Consider the following 14,934-nt stretch of genomic DNA (forward strand, 5'->3'; position numbering starts at 1 on the left):
TAGGAATGTCCATCTGTTTTATTTACTTGTTAAAAGATCCCTGGGTGGCGCAGCGGTTTGGCGCATGCCTTTGGCCCAGGGCGCGATCCTGGAGACCGGGGATCGAATCCCACGTCGGGCTCCCGGTGCATGGAGCCTGCTTCTCCCTCTGCCTGTGTCTCTGCCTCTCTCTCTCTCTCTGTGGCTATCATAAGTAAATAAAAATTAAAAAAAAAAAAAAAAAAAAAAAAACAAACAAAAAAAACTAACCATTTAAAATAAAATAAAATAAAATAAAATAAAATGTAACTTTTTGCTGTGGGCAATTTCAAAACTATGTAAGTAGAGACAGTAAGATAATGATCCCATTTTGCTCATTAATTGTTTCAACAATTAACAATTCCTACTAATCAGCCTTGTTTCATCTCTGTGTCTAGCCACTTCCCCATCCCACCCACCCTCTGGATTATTTTTTGAAGCAAATCCTAGACATCATATCATTTCCACGGTGGATATTTGGAAATACATCTGTAAATACATCTGTAAAGTTTATAAAAGATAAGGATTTTTTTTTTTTTTTTTAAATATAACCACAGGGATGCCTGCGTGGCTCAGTAATTGAGCATTTGCCTTCGGCTCAGGTCGTGATCCTGGGGTCCTGGGATCAAGTCCCACATTGAGCTCCCCACAGGGAGCCTGCTTCTCCCTTTGCCTGTGTCTCTGTCTCTCTCTGAGTCTGTCATGAATAAATAAATAAAATCTAAAAAAATGAATAAAATAAAATAAAATAAAATATAACCACAATGCCATGATCACCCTTACTAAGTGAACAGTAATTCCTTAACAGAATCAAATATTCAAGGTTCAGATCTCCAGATTGCCCACGATGGCTTTTTTTTTTTTTTTTTTTGGTCATTCAATTCAGGATCTGAATATGGTCTATACATTGCAACTAATTGATATGTCCCTTAACTTTCTTTAATGGATAGGTACTTTTGCCAACTCTCTCTTTTTCCCTTTGCCGTTTCTCGGTTGAAGAAGCAGGGTCATTGGCCCTGTACTTTCCCACTATCTAGACTTGCTATTTGTAATCCCATATATTGTTTAACATATTCCTCTGCCCCACATATTTTCTGTAAATTGGTAGTTAGATTTTGCGGCTTGATCAGAATCAAGTTTATTATTTTTGGCAAGAATACATTGTGATGATTGTCCCTCTCTGATCTACAGCCACCAGATAGCCCTCCCACAATTACATGATGTTCTGTTAGAGGATGGTTTTTTGAAATGTCTAAAGATAGGAAGGATCCAAACACCTAATTATTCCAAAGGGAGTTTTCAAAAACAATGATTGTATTAGTTTTCTGTTGCTTCTGCAATAAATTTGCACAGACTTAGGGTCTCAGCCTACAAGTTTATTATCTTACAGTTCTGTAGGTCAGAAGTTCAACACAGATCTTCCTAGACCACGATCAAGGTGTTGGCAGGGCTGGCTCCTTTCTGGAGGCTCCAGGGAAGAATTCATTCCCTCACCTTTCCTGACTTCTCGAGGGCCCCCCACATCCCTTGGCTTATAGCCCCCTTCTTCAGGGTTCAGAGCCAGCAAGCTGTGTCTCCCTGACCCTTTTTGGAGTCTCCCTCTGAACACAGCTGGGAAAGATACTCCGTTTTTAGGGACTCAACGATTACACTGAGCCCACCTGGATAATCCAGAACACTCTCCCGTCTTGAATTCCTTAGCCTTATTCACATCTGCAGAGTTATTTTGCCATGTAAGGTCCCTTGTTCTCAGGTTCCAGGGATTGGGATGGGGACATTTTCAGGGGGCCATTTTTCTGGATAGCACGATGCTCATCCACTCTTAAAAATTAGCACCATTGCCATACTGACAGGTTATTGATAGAGCGTGGCTTGTTGCAAATGATTATGATATTGTAGTGACAGGGTTAGGTGGTGGAGGGCAGACTAGGAGTAATGAGCTAAGAATGTGACATTAGCATAATTTCACACAGCTCTGCATAACTGTGTGAGTCTTGATTATTTCTGTATCTGTAAGTAGCAGCATTTTATCTTGCTCATTGCCCCTCAGGTGACCATCCTCCATCCTCTTAGAAATGCCACCGTGAGCCTGGAGAAGCTCAGGTCATCAGTATGATTATTAATTACATGCAAAGCATCTCCATTATCTGGGCCTTCTGTGTCTTTGGATTATGGAATGGAGACTTACTGTAGCACTTTCACATAGTGAGGAGGTGCCAAGGTCTTACAGAAATGATCTGAGTGGCACACAACTTTTGACTCTCATTCTGTTTTGCATTAGCAAGATAACCTTTTGATATAGTTAGGTCAGATAGTGAGTTAAGGTTGAGAGAGAAGAGTGTAGTAGTATAGGTATTTTCATTCATAATCTGTGTCTCTACCAGTTAAAGCAATGACAAGGCTTTAATGATTCTTTTCCTAATTGAAAACTGTAGAGGAGTCTCCTTTCCTCTTGTTAAATTGTGTTGCCTTTTAATCCACATTGACCTTTGATCCTTGATCCTTGATATAGATTATTCTGGGGATGCATTTGGAATTTTGCTGCAGCATCGGTCATCCTATAGCAGTACTAGGTTGACGACAGATTTATCTTGGAGGACATCCAAAAGGTTGTTACTAAAGACCAAAAAGACCTCATTATAAAGCGATTTTGCTATAAAATGGTCCCTTGGAACAATCCCTGGAGACATCAGGTCATTTGTATAGTTAAAAATGTACATAGTGTCAAAAAATGTTACTAAGGGGTCCTTACCTCACACCATTAGTTTAAATAAATTCCAGATGAGTTAACAAGTTAAGTGTAATGGCTTAATTCCATTAGAAAAAAATAAGTAAACTTTAATATGATCTTGGGTAAGAAAAGACCTTCATGATTTCTGCTTTTGTAGGTATGCTTTACTGTGAAACCATCACTTAAAAATCCTGATCAACAAGTGAAGCTGCACGTGGCATGTTGCCCTCACCTAGCATATTGCTGGGGTAGAGAGAGTCATTATCATTAGACTCAGCCCGAGAACATTCTTCCCTACGTACCTGAAAGCAGAGAAAAAAAGTTCAAAGAGCTCACTGAGACTACCTAGTTAAAAACAAAAACAAAGGGATCCCTGGGTGGCGCCGCGGTTTGGCGCCTGCCTTTGGCCCAGGGCGCGATCCTGGAGACCCCGGATCGAATCCCATGTCGGGCTCTCGGTGCATGGAGCCTGCTTCTCCCTCTGCCTGTGTCTCTGCCTCTCTCTCTCTCCCTCTGTTACTATCATAAATAAATAAAAAATAAATAAATAAATAAAAAAAAAAAAAAAAAAGAAACAACACATTTTATAGAAAGGATCTCGAGTAACTTGAATTCTCCTATCTCTAAATTTCAAAATCTAGCAAGGTAATATATCTTCATTTTTTTAAAAACAAAAGTGCTATTTTACTATACATTGTTTTGTATCCTGCTTTTTTCACTTACTAACAAGTCCTGAACTTTTTTAACATCAAAATGTTCATGTACAATATCACTTTTAATTGCTATATAGTGTTTTACTTATGAACATACTATATGTTTTTAAACCAATCCCTGTGTGTGGGCATTAGCTAGTTTCCAGTTTTTCACTATTATAAATGTATCAGTCTGGGTCCAATCGGGAAGAAGAAATTTGAACAGGGAAAATTTAATATTTAATCTCCTAGCAGGAGATTAAGGTAACAAGGGATTGGTTAGCAAGAGTTAAGCAGACAGAAATAGAGGTATCAGGTGCAATCACTGGCTCTCAGGCTGAGATCAGGTATCCTAGGACATGCCCCACGCCCCCAGGACTGCGGTCACCAAGCAGGTGTCCTTGTGGTGCTCAGCTGATGGAACTTGCTGAGAATCTGTGGAGCTGGAGGCATTCTGTTGTAAAATGGCCCAAGGAGGGGGTGTGTCGGGAGGAGTTGCTGGCCTCTGGGTATAGCTGGCCACTGTACCCTGAAGGAGCTGCCAGCTTTGCAGGAACTTATCAGGAAAGCAGCCAAACACTGTCCTGCAGTGTTCCTGCAGCCCTGTCTATTGACGAGACTGGCAAAGGAAAAAATATTTAAGGGATCCAGATGCATTTTCACTGAGCAGTCACGCACAGGTTATCAGCGGATAACCAGTCCAGGAGAGGTTTCAAGGAATATCCTCATGTGTACTTCATTGCGTACCATTTGCATGTTTTCTTACATTCCAACACGTGGAATTGAGACATGAAAAGGTGGGCATGATTTGCTATGTAGAAAGGTATGTTTCCTGTCCTCCCATGACAATGCTTAGGAGCTTCTCTTTCCCACATTAGTTAATCCTGGGCATTAGTATGCTTTTAAGTGCTTACAAATATGATAATTTTTAAAAAGTCATCATTGTTTTTTATCCCTATGTTAAAAATTGATAATGTCAAAGCTTTTATTTTTTTTCCTTTGTTATCTTTTTTTTTTTTTAAGATTTTATTTATTTGTTCATGAGAGACACAGAGAGAAAGAGGCAGAGACACAGGCAGAGGGAGAAGCAGGCTCCATGTGGGACTCAATCCTAGGACTCCGGGATCACGACCTGAGCTGAAAGCATAGGCTCAACCGCTAAGCCACCCAGGTGTCCTTTCTTTGTTACTCTTTTGTGAATTTCGTGTCTATATCCTTTGCCCATTTACAAAATTGGAATATTTTTCTTATTGATCTGCTATGGTCTTTATGTATTAAGCATCAAAAAGCTTAAATGTTGGGGCACCTGGGTAGCAGTTGGTTAGGCATATGCCTTCAGCTCAGGTCATGATCCTAGGGTCCTAGGATTGAGTCCCCCATCTGATTCCCTGCTCAGCGGGGAGCCTGCTTCTCCCTCTCCCTTTGCTGATCCCCCTGCCTGTGTGCTATCTCTCTTTCTCAAATAAATGAATAAAATCCTAAAAAAAAAAAAAAAGAAAGTTTTAATGTTGATATATTAAATCTTATGTTATTTCATTTATAATACTTAAAAACTTTATGAAGAGATCATTTTAGTTTAAGGTGTGAGGTAGGTATTTATTTAACTTTTTTTCTTTATATTCTCCTAATATTAACTGTTTTTTCTTTCTTCCTGACATAAAGTGTTACTTTTACAGTATATTGAATTGCATTACATGCCTGGCTATGGACTTCAAATTGTTTTCCTTTGGTTTTTAGTAGCCTGTTTCACTTTTCCTTCCAGAACAGGATGCAGGCCTGGATGCCCTGTCCTCTATCATAAGTCGCCAGAAACAGATGGGGAAGGAAATTGGGAACGAACTGGATGAACAAAACGGTAAGAGCATGTCTGAGGTTGAGCACCTTTGCTGTTTAGTGTAAACACTAAAGGCATGAGTATTTGTTAAATGATTTTAATGCTAGAAAACTCGTGGAGTAGTTTAACATGGATGGATTATTACAGTTTAATGCAGTTGAGGATGGTTTGTGGCAGATTTAGATTATAGTTAACTGAATACTTTGCAAAGAAATTTGATAAGAAATTCCTAGTCCTTTGTCGCTGCTTTTTAAAAAATACTTTGTTTTACGAGCCACACATCCCAGGGGTTTTTCCTTTAATAATGTGATGAAATGTGATAATGTGATGAAATTGCTCAGAGCATTGTACACTTATGTGTGGCACACTGGGGTGCGGGGACTCTGTGTCTTCCACATACCCAGTGGAGGTGGCTCTTCTTCCCTCATAAATACCATGCTGCGGGGCAGAAAAATGCTTGAAGATCTCTGTTCAGAACTCAATGTGACAGATCTGGTTGGAGCAAGATTAATTTGCAAACCACAGCAGGATGGCTTGGGAGAAACAGCTTTGTTGGAGGCCTACCTGAAAAGCTCCTGTGCTTGTGGCATGTGATGTGAGGGGATGGGGTCTGTTGGAGTGCTACGGTGGTCAAAATGGAGGGGAGCAGGACAGATGCAGGAGATTGATGGCACTTGTACTGTGGTGGACAGTCGGGGGTCTGGGAGGGGCCACCGGTCTGTGAGTGGAGATCCCAAGTCCAGCTGGGACATGTTTAGAAATGCCAGTGAGTCATCCACGTGAAAGTGTTGAGGTTTGGTACCAGAGCTCAGTGAGAGCACAGGACCAATGAGAAGGGATGTCAGAACGAGAAGGGATGTCAGAAGCCTCTGCATGGAGGTGGCGAGTGAAAGCATAGGAACAGTGGGGTCTCCATCTATGTCATTGCACTTAATCAGTAACCTCTAGCCCTCTTTGATAGCGATGGTGCTCAGAATGGCTGAGGGGCCTCCTGGTGTCACATTGCTTTTATAAGTGACAGCATTGAAATGCCAATGCAGGTCATCTGATTCTCGTGACTGCTTTTTCTACCACTCTGCCCTTCCTCTCTAAGAAAGATGACATAGGGAGAGAAAAGTGGAAGATTCTGAGGTTTGAGCTCTGTGATAGTGCCATGGAGGCTCGTGATGGCATGGCTCCCAATAAGAATGGCCACAGACCTGTGAACATGGCAATGGGAATGGATGATGCTCATTTTGAAGGCAGGGCTGCACATGTCAAAACTATATAGCAAGAACTTCTCTTCTCGATCTCCACAAAGAATAAGTTCATGTCTTTCTAGAGTACTATTGCATTCATCATAAATAAATAAATTTCATCTATTTATCCTCTATTATATATATATATATTTTAATATAAATTTATTTTTTATTGGTATTCAATTTGCCAACATATAGAATAACACCCAGTGCTCATCCTGTCAAGTGCCCACCTCAGTGCCCATCACCCAGTCACCCCCACCCCCTGCCCACCTCCCCTTCCACCACTCCTAGTTCATTTCCCAGAGTTAGGAGTCTCTCATGTTCTGTCTCCCTTTCTGATATTTCCACTCATCTATTATAAATAAATATGTGCTAAAGCAAATGGAGAAACCCCCATCTTTATAATCTTAATAATGGTTATTAATAGTTCAAGCACAGAGGGAAGGACATTTGAGTCCTTTTCCTGATGGGGCTGACCTGAATGTAGTAATTTATATATTTAAATATTTGCATATTGAGAGAATGTTGGTATAGGCATAATTGTTCTTTTTTCTTTAAGATTTTATTTATTCATGAGAGACACAGAGAGGCAGAGACATAGGTGGGGAGCCCGATGTGGGACTTGATCTCAGAGCCCTAGGATCATGACCTGAGCCAAAGGTGGATGCTCAACCACTGAGCTACTCAGGTGCCTGGTATAATTGTTCTTTAAAAAAACATTTTTTTCTTATTTATTTATTTTAGAGAGCAGGGAGGGGCAGAGGGAGAGGGAATCTTAAGCAGAACTCCTCACTGAGTGCCGAGCCATACACAGGGCTCGATCCCACAACCCTGAGATCAAGACCTGAGCCAAAACCAAGAGTTGGACACTCAACTGATTGAGCCACCCACCCAGGCACCCCTAATTGTTCTTTATCTAAAGGAAATAAAGCCTCTTTAGTGGTCAGATTAGAAAGGATTCTAGCTGCCAAAGTGGTAAAGCCTGCCCATCCTGTGATGTGCCTCGGTAAGCCACTGTGTAGTCATCTCTGAGGAGGTGGCTAAGAGCTGATGGTGCATTCTTTGGTGGGTGACTTGCTGACTTCCTGGGTGAGATCACCATGCATCTTTCCAGCATAAGCAGTCGTGCCAGCATGTCCTTGTCTTGTCTGCCCTATAGCCTGGTGGTTATCATACTTTGCAGCCTGTTAGAATCACTTGGCGGGGCTGGGGGCGGGGTGGGTGTTAAACCCCCTGAAGCTCAGGCCATAGCAGTATTAGATTTCTTTTGCTGCTCTAACAAATTACCACAGACTTAGTAGCTTAAAAATGACACATATTTACCATCTTACAGTTCTGGAGGTCAGAAGTCTGACCCGCATCTACCTGGGCTAAAAATTAAATTAAATTAAATTAAATCAAATTAAATTAAATTAAATTAAAAAAAGAAAAAAAACCAACAAGGTGTCTGCAGGGCTGCATTCCTTTCTGGAGGCTCCAGGGGAGAATTAATGTCCTTGCCTTTTCCAGCTTCTAGAAGCTTCCTCCATTCCTTGGCTCTGGTCCTCTCCTCCCATCTTTAGAGCCAACACCAGTGAACTGAGTCCTTCTAACATCACATCATCTTGACCTGTAATGTCTGTCTCTGTCTTCTGCTTCTAAGGACCTTTGTGATTCCATGTGACCCACCAGATAATCTAGGATAACTTCCCCATTTTAAGGTCAGTTGATTAGCAACTTTAAGGCCCCTTGGCCATGTACCATAACATATTTACAGGTTCCGGAGACTGGAATGTAGACACCATCCAGGGACCATTATTCTGCTCCCCATAGTACTTATACCAGTTAGGCCATAGTCTCCGCATAGGGGTGGGGCCCACTCAGCTGCATCTTTAAGTCTCCCCAGATGGTTCCAGTGTGCTGCCAAGTTTGAGAACCAGCACCTGCACTGAATATCAGCACTCTCCTTTCGTGTTGTCTGTCCCATGCCCACTTTGCAGCTACAAATCCCATGCGTGCGTGCTGAGGGACACTCAGAGTTACGCACACGCGTGTACCATCGTTGTCAGGGTTCTGATCTCATGTTTTGGCTCCATCCTTTTCTGTTCTTCCTCTGTACCTCCCAGTCCTCAGCTCTATTCCAGCCCCGGATGCATACATGTGTCCATAGACAAACAGGAGATATTTTTCCACTTAGTTGCCAAAATAAGCTGTTTTCTCCATGGTGGCCTCCCAGAGCGATTGCAGTTAGGCTGGTGGTTTTCTTATGTGCACATTTGCTCCTCAGAAATAAGGCAGAGTCAGCCACTTTCCTTCATAGGGACTGAGAGACTCTGAGGATAAAAAATTATATCCCTGCCAAGACTACAATCAGCCTTTATTCCTTTTATGAAAATCAAAAAGACCATTATATCTGTAGGTATTGAGAACAGGGTGGCAGCCCCATCTGGAATTTTATTGTTGACCTGGGTGTATAATGCAGAGCCAGGGCCACTGGAGAAGGATACCACTTTTGTTGTAAACATCTCCATTTGATTTACTGACCAACTGAATCAGCCTGTTGGTTTTTATTAAACAAGAAAAACAATAGGCAAAGATAGTGGCCAGCTGGCCATTTTGGAATAAACAATCAAAACATTGCTAACAAAATACATTGTACTTAGAACATAACCGCAAAGCTGAAGAGCCAAATTATCATCAATTTAGGAATTCAGGTTCTAGTCTTCTCACATAGAATTAGAAAGGGCCAGAACAGCACCAGTAACTGCCCTGTTCATATGCCAACGACCAAGCCTCATGAGGAAAAGGATTAGCAATTAGGTGAAAATCCCAGTATGGGAGACCTAAATTACACCTGGGTGTGGGGGTTAGGGAGCAGGTGAAAGTAGGGGTCGCAGGAGGGCAGGGTGGGGAACTGAGCCAAGGAGATCACCTCATGGAAATGCAGAATTCAGTCCCCTTCTGTTCATGAAGAAACATGGATGGCCGGGCACAGAATGGGCAGTCATGGTGCTTGCTTACCAAACAGTTCCCTAAAGTTTATGCTCGAGGACAAGGCCTTTTGAAAAGAATGCTAATGCAAGAAAATGAATAGAATCGACTTGACTAATATAGTTGTTCCTAAGACTTAACTTTGACTTTGGCCCAGCCTTAACATCAGCACCAAGAAGGACCATGGAGGCACAGTTCCTCTGGTAGAAACAGCACCAAGAATAGACTGTTAAACAAATTTCTGCTAATGTGTGCCAATCGTCAACATTCTTTTTTTTTCTTAAGATTTTATTTATTTATTCATGAGAGACACAGAGAGAGAAAGGCAGAGAAAGAAGCAGGCTTCATGCAGGGAGCCTGATGTGGGACTCGATCCAGACTCTGAGATCATGCCCTGAGCGGAAGGCAGATGCTTAACTGCTGAGCAACCCAGGCATCCCAATCATCAACATTCTTTTCAATGTTCAGATGTCCCAACTTTGGCCCAGTCCTTCTGATGCTTCTCTCTTAATCTTTGAGCACTTCCTTGTTTTCTGAAAGGAATGAAAATGACAAAGAAGGAAACCTGTCTTTGTAGTGTCAGTGCTGAGGTTGAGGAGACCAGTGTGTCCTTTCAGAAAGCTAGAAAATATGACTAATGTCCTTTAAGGACACACAGTGACCAAAGATTCCATATACACATCAGTGAATTGCCATTGTAAAGGGCTGTTAAGAGCTGCTCCGCTCAATTTTCATGTTGAGCATTTAGGGAAGTGACGTGGTAGACTATTATTCAGCCCTCCCAAATACGCATGTCCTGATCTCTGGAATCTGTGAATGGCACCTTATATGGCAGAAGGGACTTTGCTGATGTGTTAATAATGATGTAGGGATGTTGAGACAGGGAGGTCTGGATCATGTGTTGGGTCCTAAAATGTGATCACAGGTGTCCTTATAAAAGGGAAGCAGAGGGGCACCCAAGTGGCTTAGTGGTTGAGCATCTGCCTTCAGTTCAGGTTGTGACCCCGAGGTCCTGGAATGAGTCCCACATCGGGCTCCCTGCAGGGAGCCTGCTTCTCCTTCTGCCTATATCTCTGCTGCTCTCTCTGTGTCTCTCATGAATAAATAAACAAAATCTTTTTTTTTTTAAAGGGAGGAGGGGGCAGAGAGGGATTTGAGATAGAAGAAGGCACAGGTAACTGAAGAGATGCTATTCTGCTGGCTTTGAAGATGGAGGAAGGGGCCGTAAACCAAGGGATATGGAGAACACAGCTCTAGAAGCTGGAAAAAGCCAGAAGATGAATTCTCCCCTATAGCCCCTGAGGGAACACTGTAACTTCAGTCCAGTGAAACTGACTTTGGACTTCTGATTTCCAAGACTGTAAGGGAATAAGTGTGTGTGTGTGTGTGTGTGTGTGTGTGTGTGTGTGTGTGAAAGAGAGAGAGAGAGAGAGATCTTCTTAGATCACATTTGATTCCAGAACATGCATATATGTCTGTTTGACTGTTGGAGAACCTGGTGCATGGTTGGGGAGGAAGAATTTTCCCTCTGCCCTTTACGGTCCTTCCAGCTGGGTTGGAAATCAAATTGACCTGAGACAGATTTATAGGAGAAAATCAAATTTAATTTTGTAATACAAGGGAATTCACATGGACATGAAATTCGAATGTGCATTGTTTAAGGTCCTACGTTTGTTTGTGGTAATTTGTTAGAACAGCAACAGGAAGGTAATATAAGTAGTGATGGTGTCTTTTTATCAGTTGTCAGTGAATTCTGGTTAACCACCATTATGTTAAAAAATGTATTTTGAGTCTTCCAAGTGTCTGTAGCTCCTCTTGAAGAGACTTCTTGAAAGCAGGCTTCACAGAAGGAAGTTTGCATTCCTGCTGCCCCAGTCAATCTCTACCGGAAGACCTCTCAAACTGTCTATTTAGCACTTTGATAATAGAATTTAGTCTTGTATTAATGAAAGAAATGTATGGGCAGTTTGGTGAAGGAATCTTTTCATGGACTATCCAGGATCAGAATTTCCCAAAGTGTGTTAGGCAAGGTGATTTTAGAAAATATATTGAGAAACACTTTTCCATTTAATAGTTGCATATTTCACTGAAATGAAAATGACTAACATTTGAAACCTGTGATTTCACAGCAATATAAAATTTCCCTATTCAATTAAATCGTATAAGCAGAAAAATAAGCATAATATGTACCATAATAAGCATAACATTTATGTAATAATATATTATTATAGAAGCATAACAGTGAGTTGATATAAAGGAAAACATTAAGTGTATATGGTGAAGGTGAATTATGAACATGGCAAAGAATTCTAAAGGTGGTATTTGAAAAGCTGACATTTGGAAAACACCACCATAAGAAGACTCTTTTTGTTCAAGTCTGGGTTGCTAGAGAGTACTTACTTGGTTTTCAGCCTTGTCCTAGTACAACGCTCTGTGATTTAATGAGTGCCCCCTTTTCACTTGGCCTACCTGGCGGTGAGATCACACATTAGACAAGCAGAGGGGTTGGAGGACCAGCTGGAATGATGCCTCCCAGCCCTGCGAGCTTGTAGCTCTGTAAGGCAGTGGCCGTGGTAGGCGCACTGGTGCTGCACCCCTAGAACCTAAACACAGCTGCCCTTTGAGGGAAGCAAGACAGGCAGAAACCGCTTCTCTTTCAAGGAAATATAAAATGGCCTGAGGTGTAGGGAGTTCCTGTGACTGCTGGGCAGGTGACGTGTGAGCAGAGTGACACCTGATCCACTACCCAGAGCTGTGTCCCAGGAGAGCTGTGACCCCGGGAGAGCTGTGCCCAGACTTTGCAAGCATTTCCCTGTAGCATCAGATGCTTTACTGGTCAGGCCGGCTTTTATGAATTGAACTGGGAATGTAAGCCTCCGCCCCCAAATTTGGAATACAGACACATAAATGTCAGGTGGGGAAATGGTTTTCTCTAAGTGGCTGCGCTGATCTGGATTCAAGTTTCCTTTACTGGGATTTTGTTCAGTGGATTTGGCCAACTGCTAAGATTAGTGGAGCAGGGTCTCACGCCTGAACTTCATTCATAAAGAAGTTTGTGAGTTATTTGTCTTTGAGATTCTGAGGGTGGGAAGGAGTTTGGGGTCATCTGTCCCCCAGCACCCAGCCCCTGCTGTCTTCCCATATTTGGAAGAACTGCATTCAGCCATCTCTGACCTGTGGCCCTCTGTGCTTTCCTCTGAGGTCTCCTGGCAAATTGTGGTTGGCGGGGGGGGGGGGGGGGGGGGGGGGGGGGGGGGCATTGTGAATCCTCTTCATGTGCAAAATCCCCAGTGGCAGCTTGTGTTTCTTCCACCCACATTTCTACATAGGTTTGCATGGTTGAGATTAAATAAACTTTTTTTTTTTCCCTATCACACCTAGTAACATCTTTGCCCTAAATCCAAATTAATATTTTTTCTCCCCCAGTGCACTCCCCCTTCGCTCAGCAAATGTGGAGTGCCGATTCTGTGCTAAGCTCTGTGCTGGAATGCATGCATCCAGCTGTGGTAAAAGACACGGCTTCTGCCCTCCTGGAGCTTTTGTTCTAGTGAGGGAGGCAGAGATTAGAAAGAGAACTCCACAGATCCCCATCCTCTACCAGGGAGACTATGGTAAGCAACATACAGGGTACTGCTAGAACATGCAACAGGAGAGTCTGATGTAGTATGTGAGACTCAGGAAAGCCTTTTCCCGAGGAAATGATGTTTGTACTGAGATTTAAAGGGAAGAATGTTTCGAGCAGAAGGAACAGCATATGCAAAGGCCCTTATGTGGAGAGGAGTCAATAAGGTTGAGGAATGTTGTGAGAAGGCCAACGTCCCTAGAGTGCAGAGAGCCTTGGAAGATGAGAACAGAGAGGAGGCTGAGGGAAGGCAGGAGTCATGTAGGGGTGGCCATCGACCACCACTGTGCAATGCCCTGAGCATGCATCAGGTTAGTGCTCTCTGTTGCTCGAAGTTGACCAATTTCCTGTCATTTTATCTGTTTAATTTGCTTAGACTAAGGGAGACAGGTCTATAAATGCATGTCTGTGCTCTTTGCATTGTTCGACAATAGCGCATCTAAACTGAGAGTGCTCAGCCACTTTTGGGGAGTAGAAATGAGCATGGTGGCAGTGGACATTTATTCTTGATCAAACATGGTTATTTATATCATGAAAACCAACAATAGCACCTAAAAACCAAATCCTTTCTTTTCTTTTCTTTCTTTTTTTTTTTTTTTTTTTTTAACTTCACTTCCTGTCTGGTTGGAGAAGACCGACATTAAACAGGTATTTCCCCAATTCAGGGTATTTTCTCTAATCGTGATAAGAGCGGTCTGAAGGAGGCCAGCTGCCGCAGCAGAGTTGGCACAGAGCCCCTCGGCCAGGTGGTGGCTAAGGTCTCAGGGACAGGCCGAAGTTAGCCGGTGAAGGGGTAGCAGCTAGTTGCCGCATCTAGGGAGTGGCTGGATATCCCATGTGAGGTCTCGGCAGCTAGAGAGAACCTCGCAGGTCTGAGAAATCTGAAGAAGGCTTTTGTGGCTGGGGAAGAGTGAGTCAGGAGGCGAACAGACCACGATGCAGTAGTGTAGGGACCCAGAGCCAGGGTTGGGAGGGCTTCACAGTGTGAACACCTAGTAAGCCCTGAAAATTACAGAGATTTTATATTTTCCTGGGAAGGACTCTGGTTTACTTTAGCCACAATCAACAGTCCTAGTCAGGAAACGGTTATGTTAACAGAAATTTTGAAGAGGACTGCGGCTCCGGGCTAATTTATACTATTTCTTCTTTTCAAATATACAAAAGCCGATACATCGTCCTCCAAATAGCACTTCTTAGACACCACAAGTACTGTGTTGGTGCTTTCTTTTTCTTCTTTTTTTTTTTAATCATTGAGTCCATTACATTTTATAATTACCATCGGTTTTTCTTTTTTAACTCTTTGTTTCTCAGTTTCCAAACATGTGCTTTTAAACCATCTTTTTTGTTTTTGTTTTTTTAAGATTTTATTTATTTATTCATGAGAGAAAGAGAGAGAGGCAGAGACATAGGCAGAGGGAGAAGCAGGCTCCCTGCAGGATGAGGCAGGGCAGCATGAGCAAAAGGCAGATGCTCAACCACAAGCAACCCATCTTTTTATTATTGATTTTTCTCATTGAGTTGCATTGGGGCCAGATAATTATGCCCTACCTATATTGTACTGCTTCTTCTCTACTTGTTAGGATGTCTTCTGGGGTGTGGGAACAGTCACAAGTAGTCACCACTCCACATGTGCCATGTGAGAAGGGATAGTTTCCAGGCCGAGGAGACAGGGCTTTGGAAATGCTTTCTAGAGCATCCTTCTGAATTCTCCTCTCCACATATTGATGTAACTTCTCACCTCTCTGCTCCCTCTGTCCATTTCTGCAAGAGGCACATAAAATCTACTTCAATGTTTGTGACTTTTGCGGTTTTTCCATGTGACTGGG

General features: G+C 42.5%; 1 protein-coding gene across 4 annotated transcripts in view; it reads left to right on the forward strand.

The window, feature by feature from the left end:
- Window positions 1-14,934, forward strand: part of STX8 (syntaxin 8) — a 256,396-nt gene that overhangs the window by 52,804 nt on the left and 188,658 nt on the right. For all 4 annotated transcript variants that reach the window (XM_077892656.1, XM_077892659.1, XM_077892658.1 and 1 more), the window contains exon 6: window positions 5,204-5,296. In XM_077892656.1, the coding sequence (XP_077748782.1) occupies window positions 5,204-5,296 (93 nt within the window). The remainder of the gene's footprint in view (window positions 1-5,203; window positions 5,297-14,934) is intronic.

Source organism: Canis aureus, chromosome 3 (genome assembly GCF_053574225.1).
Source record: "Canis aureus isolate CA01 chromosome 3, VMU_Caureus_v.1.0, whole genome shotgun sequence".
In the NCBI taxonomy this organism is placed as follows: Eukaryota; Metazoa; Chordata; class Mammalia; order Carnivora; family Canidae; genus Canis; species Canis aureus.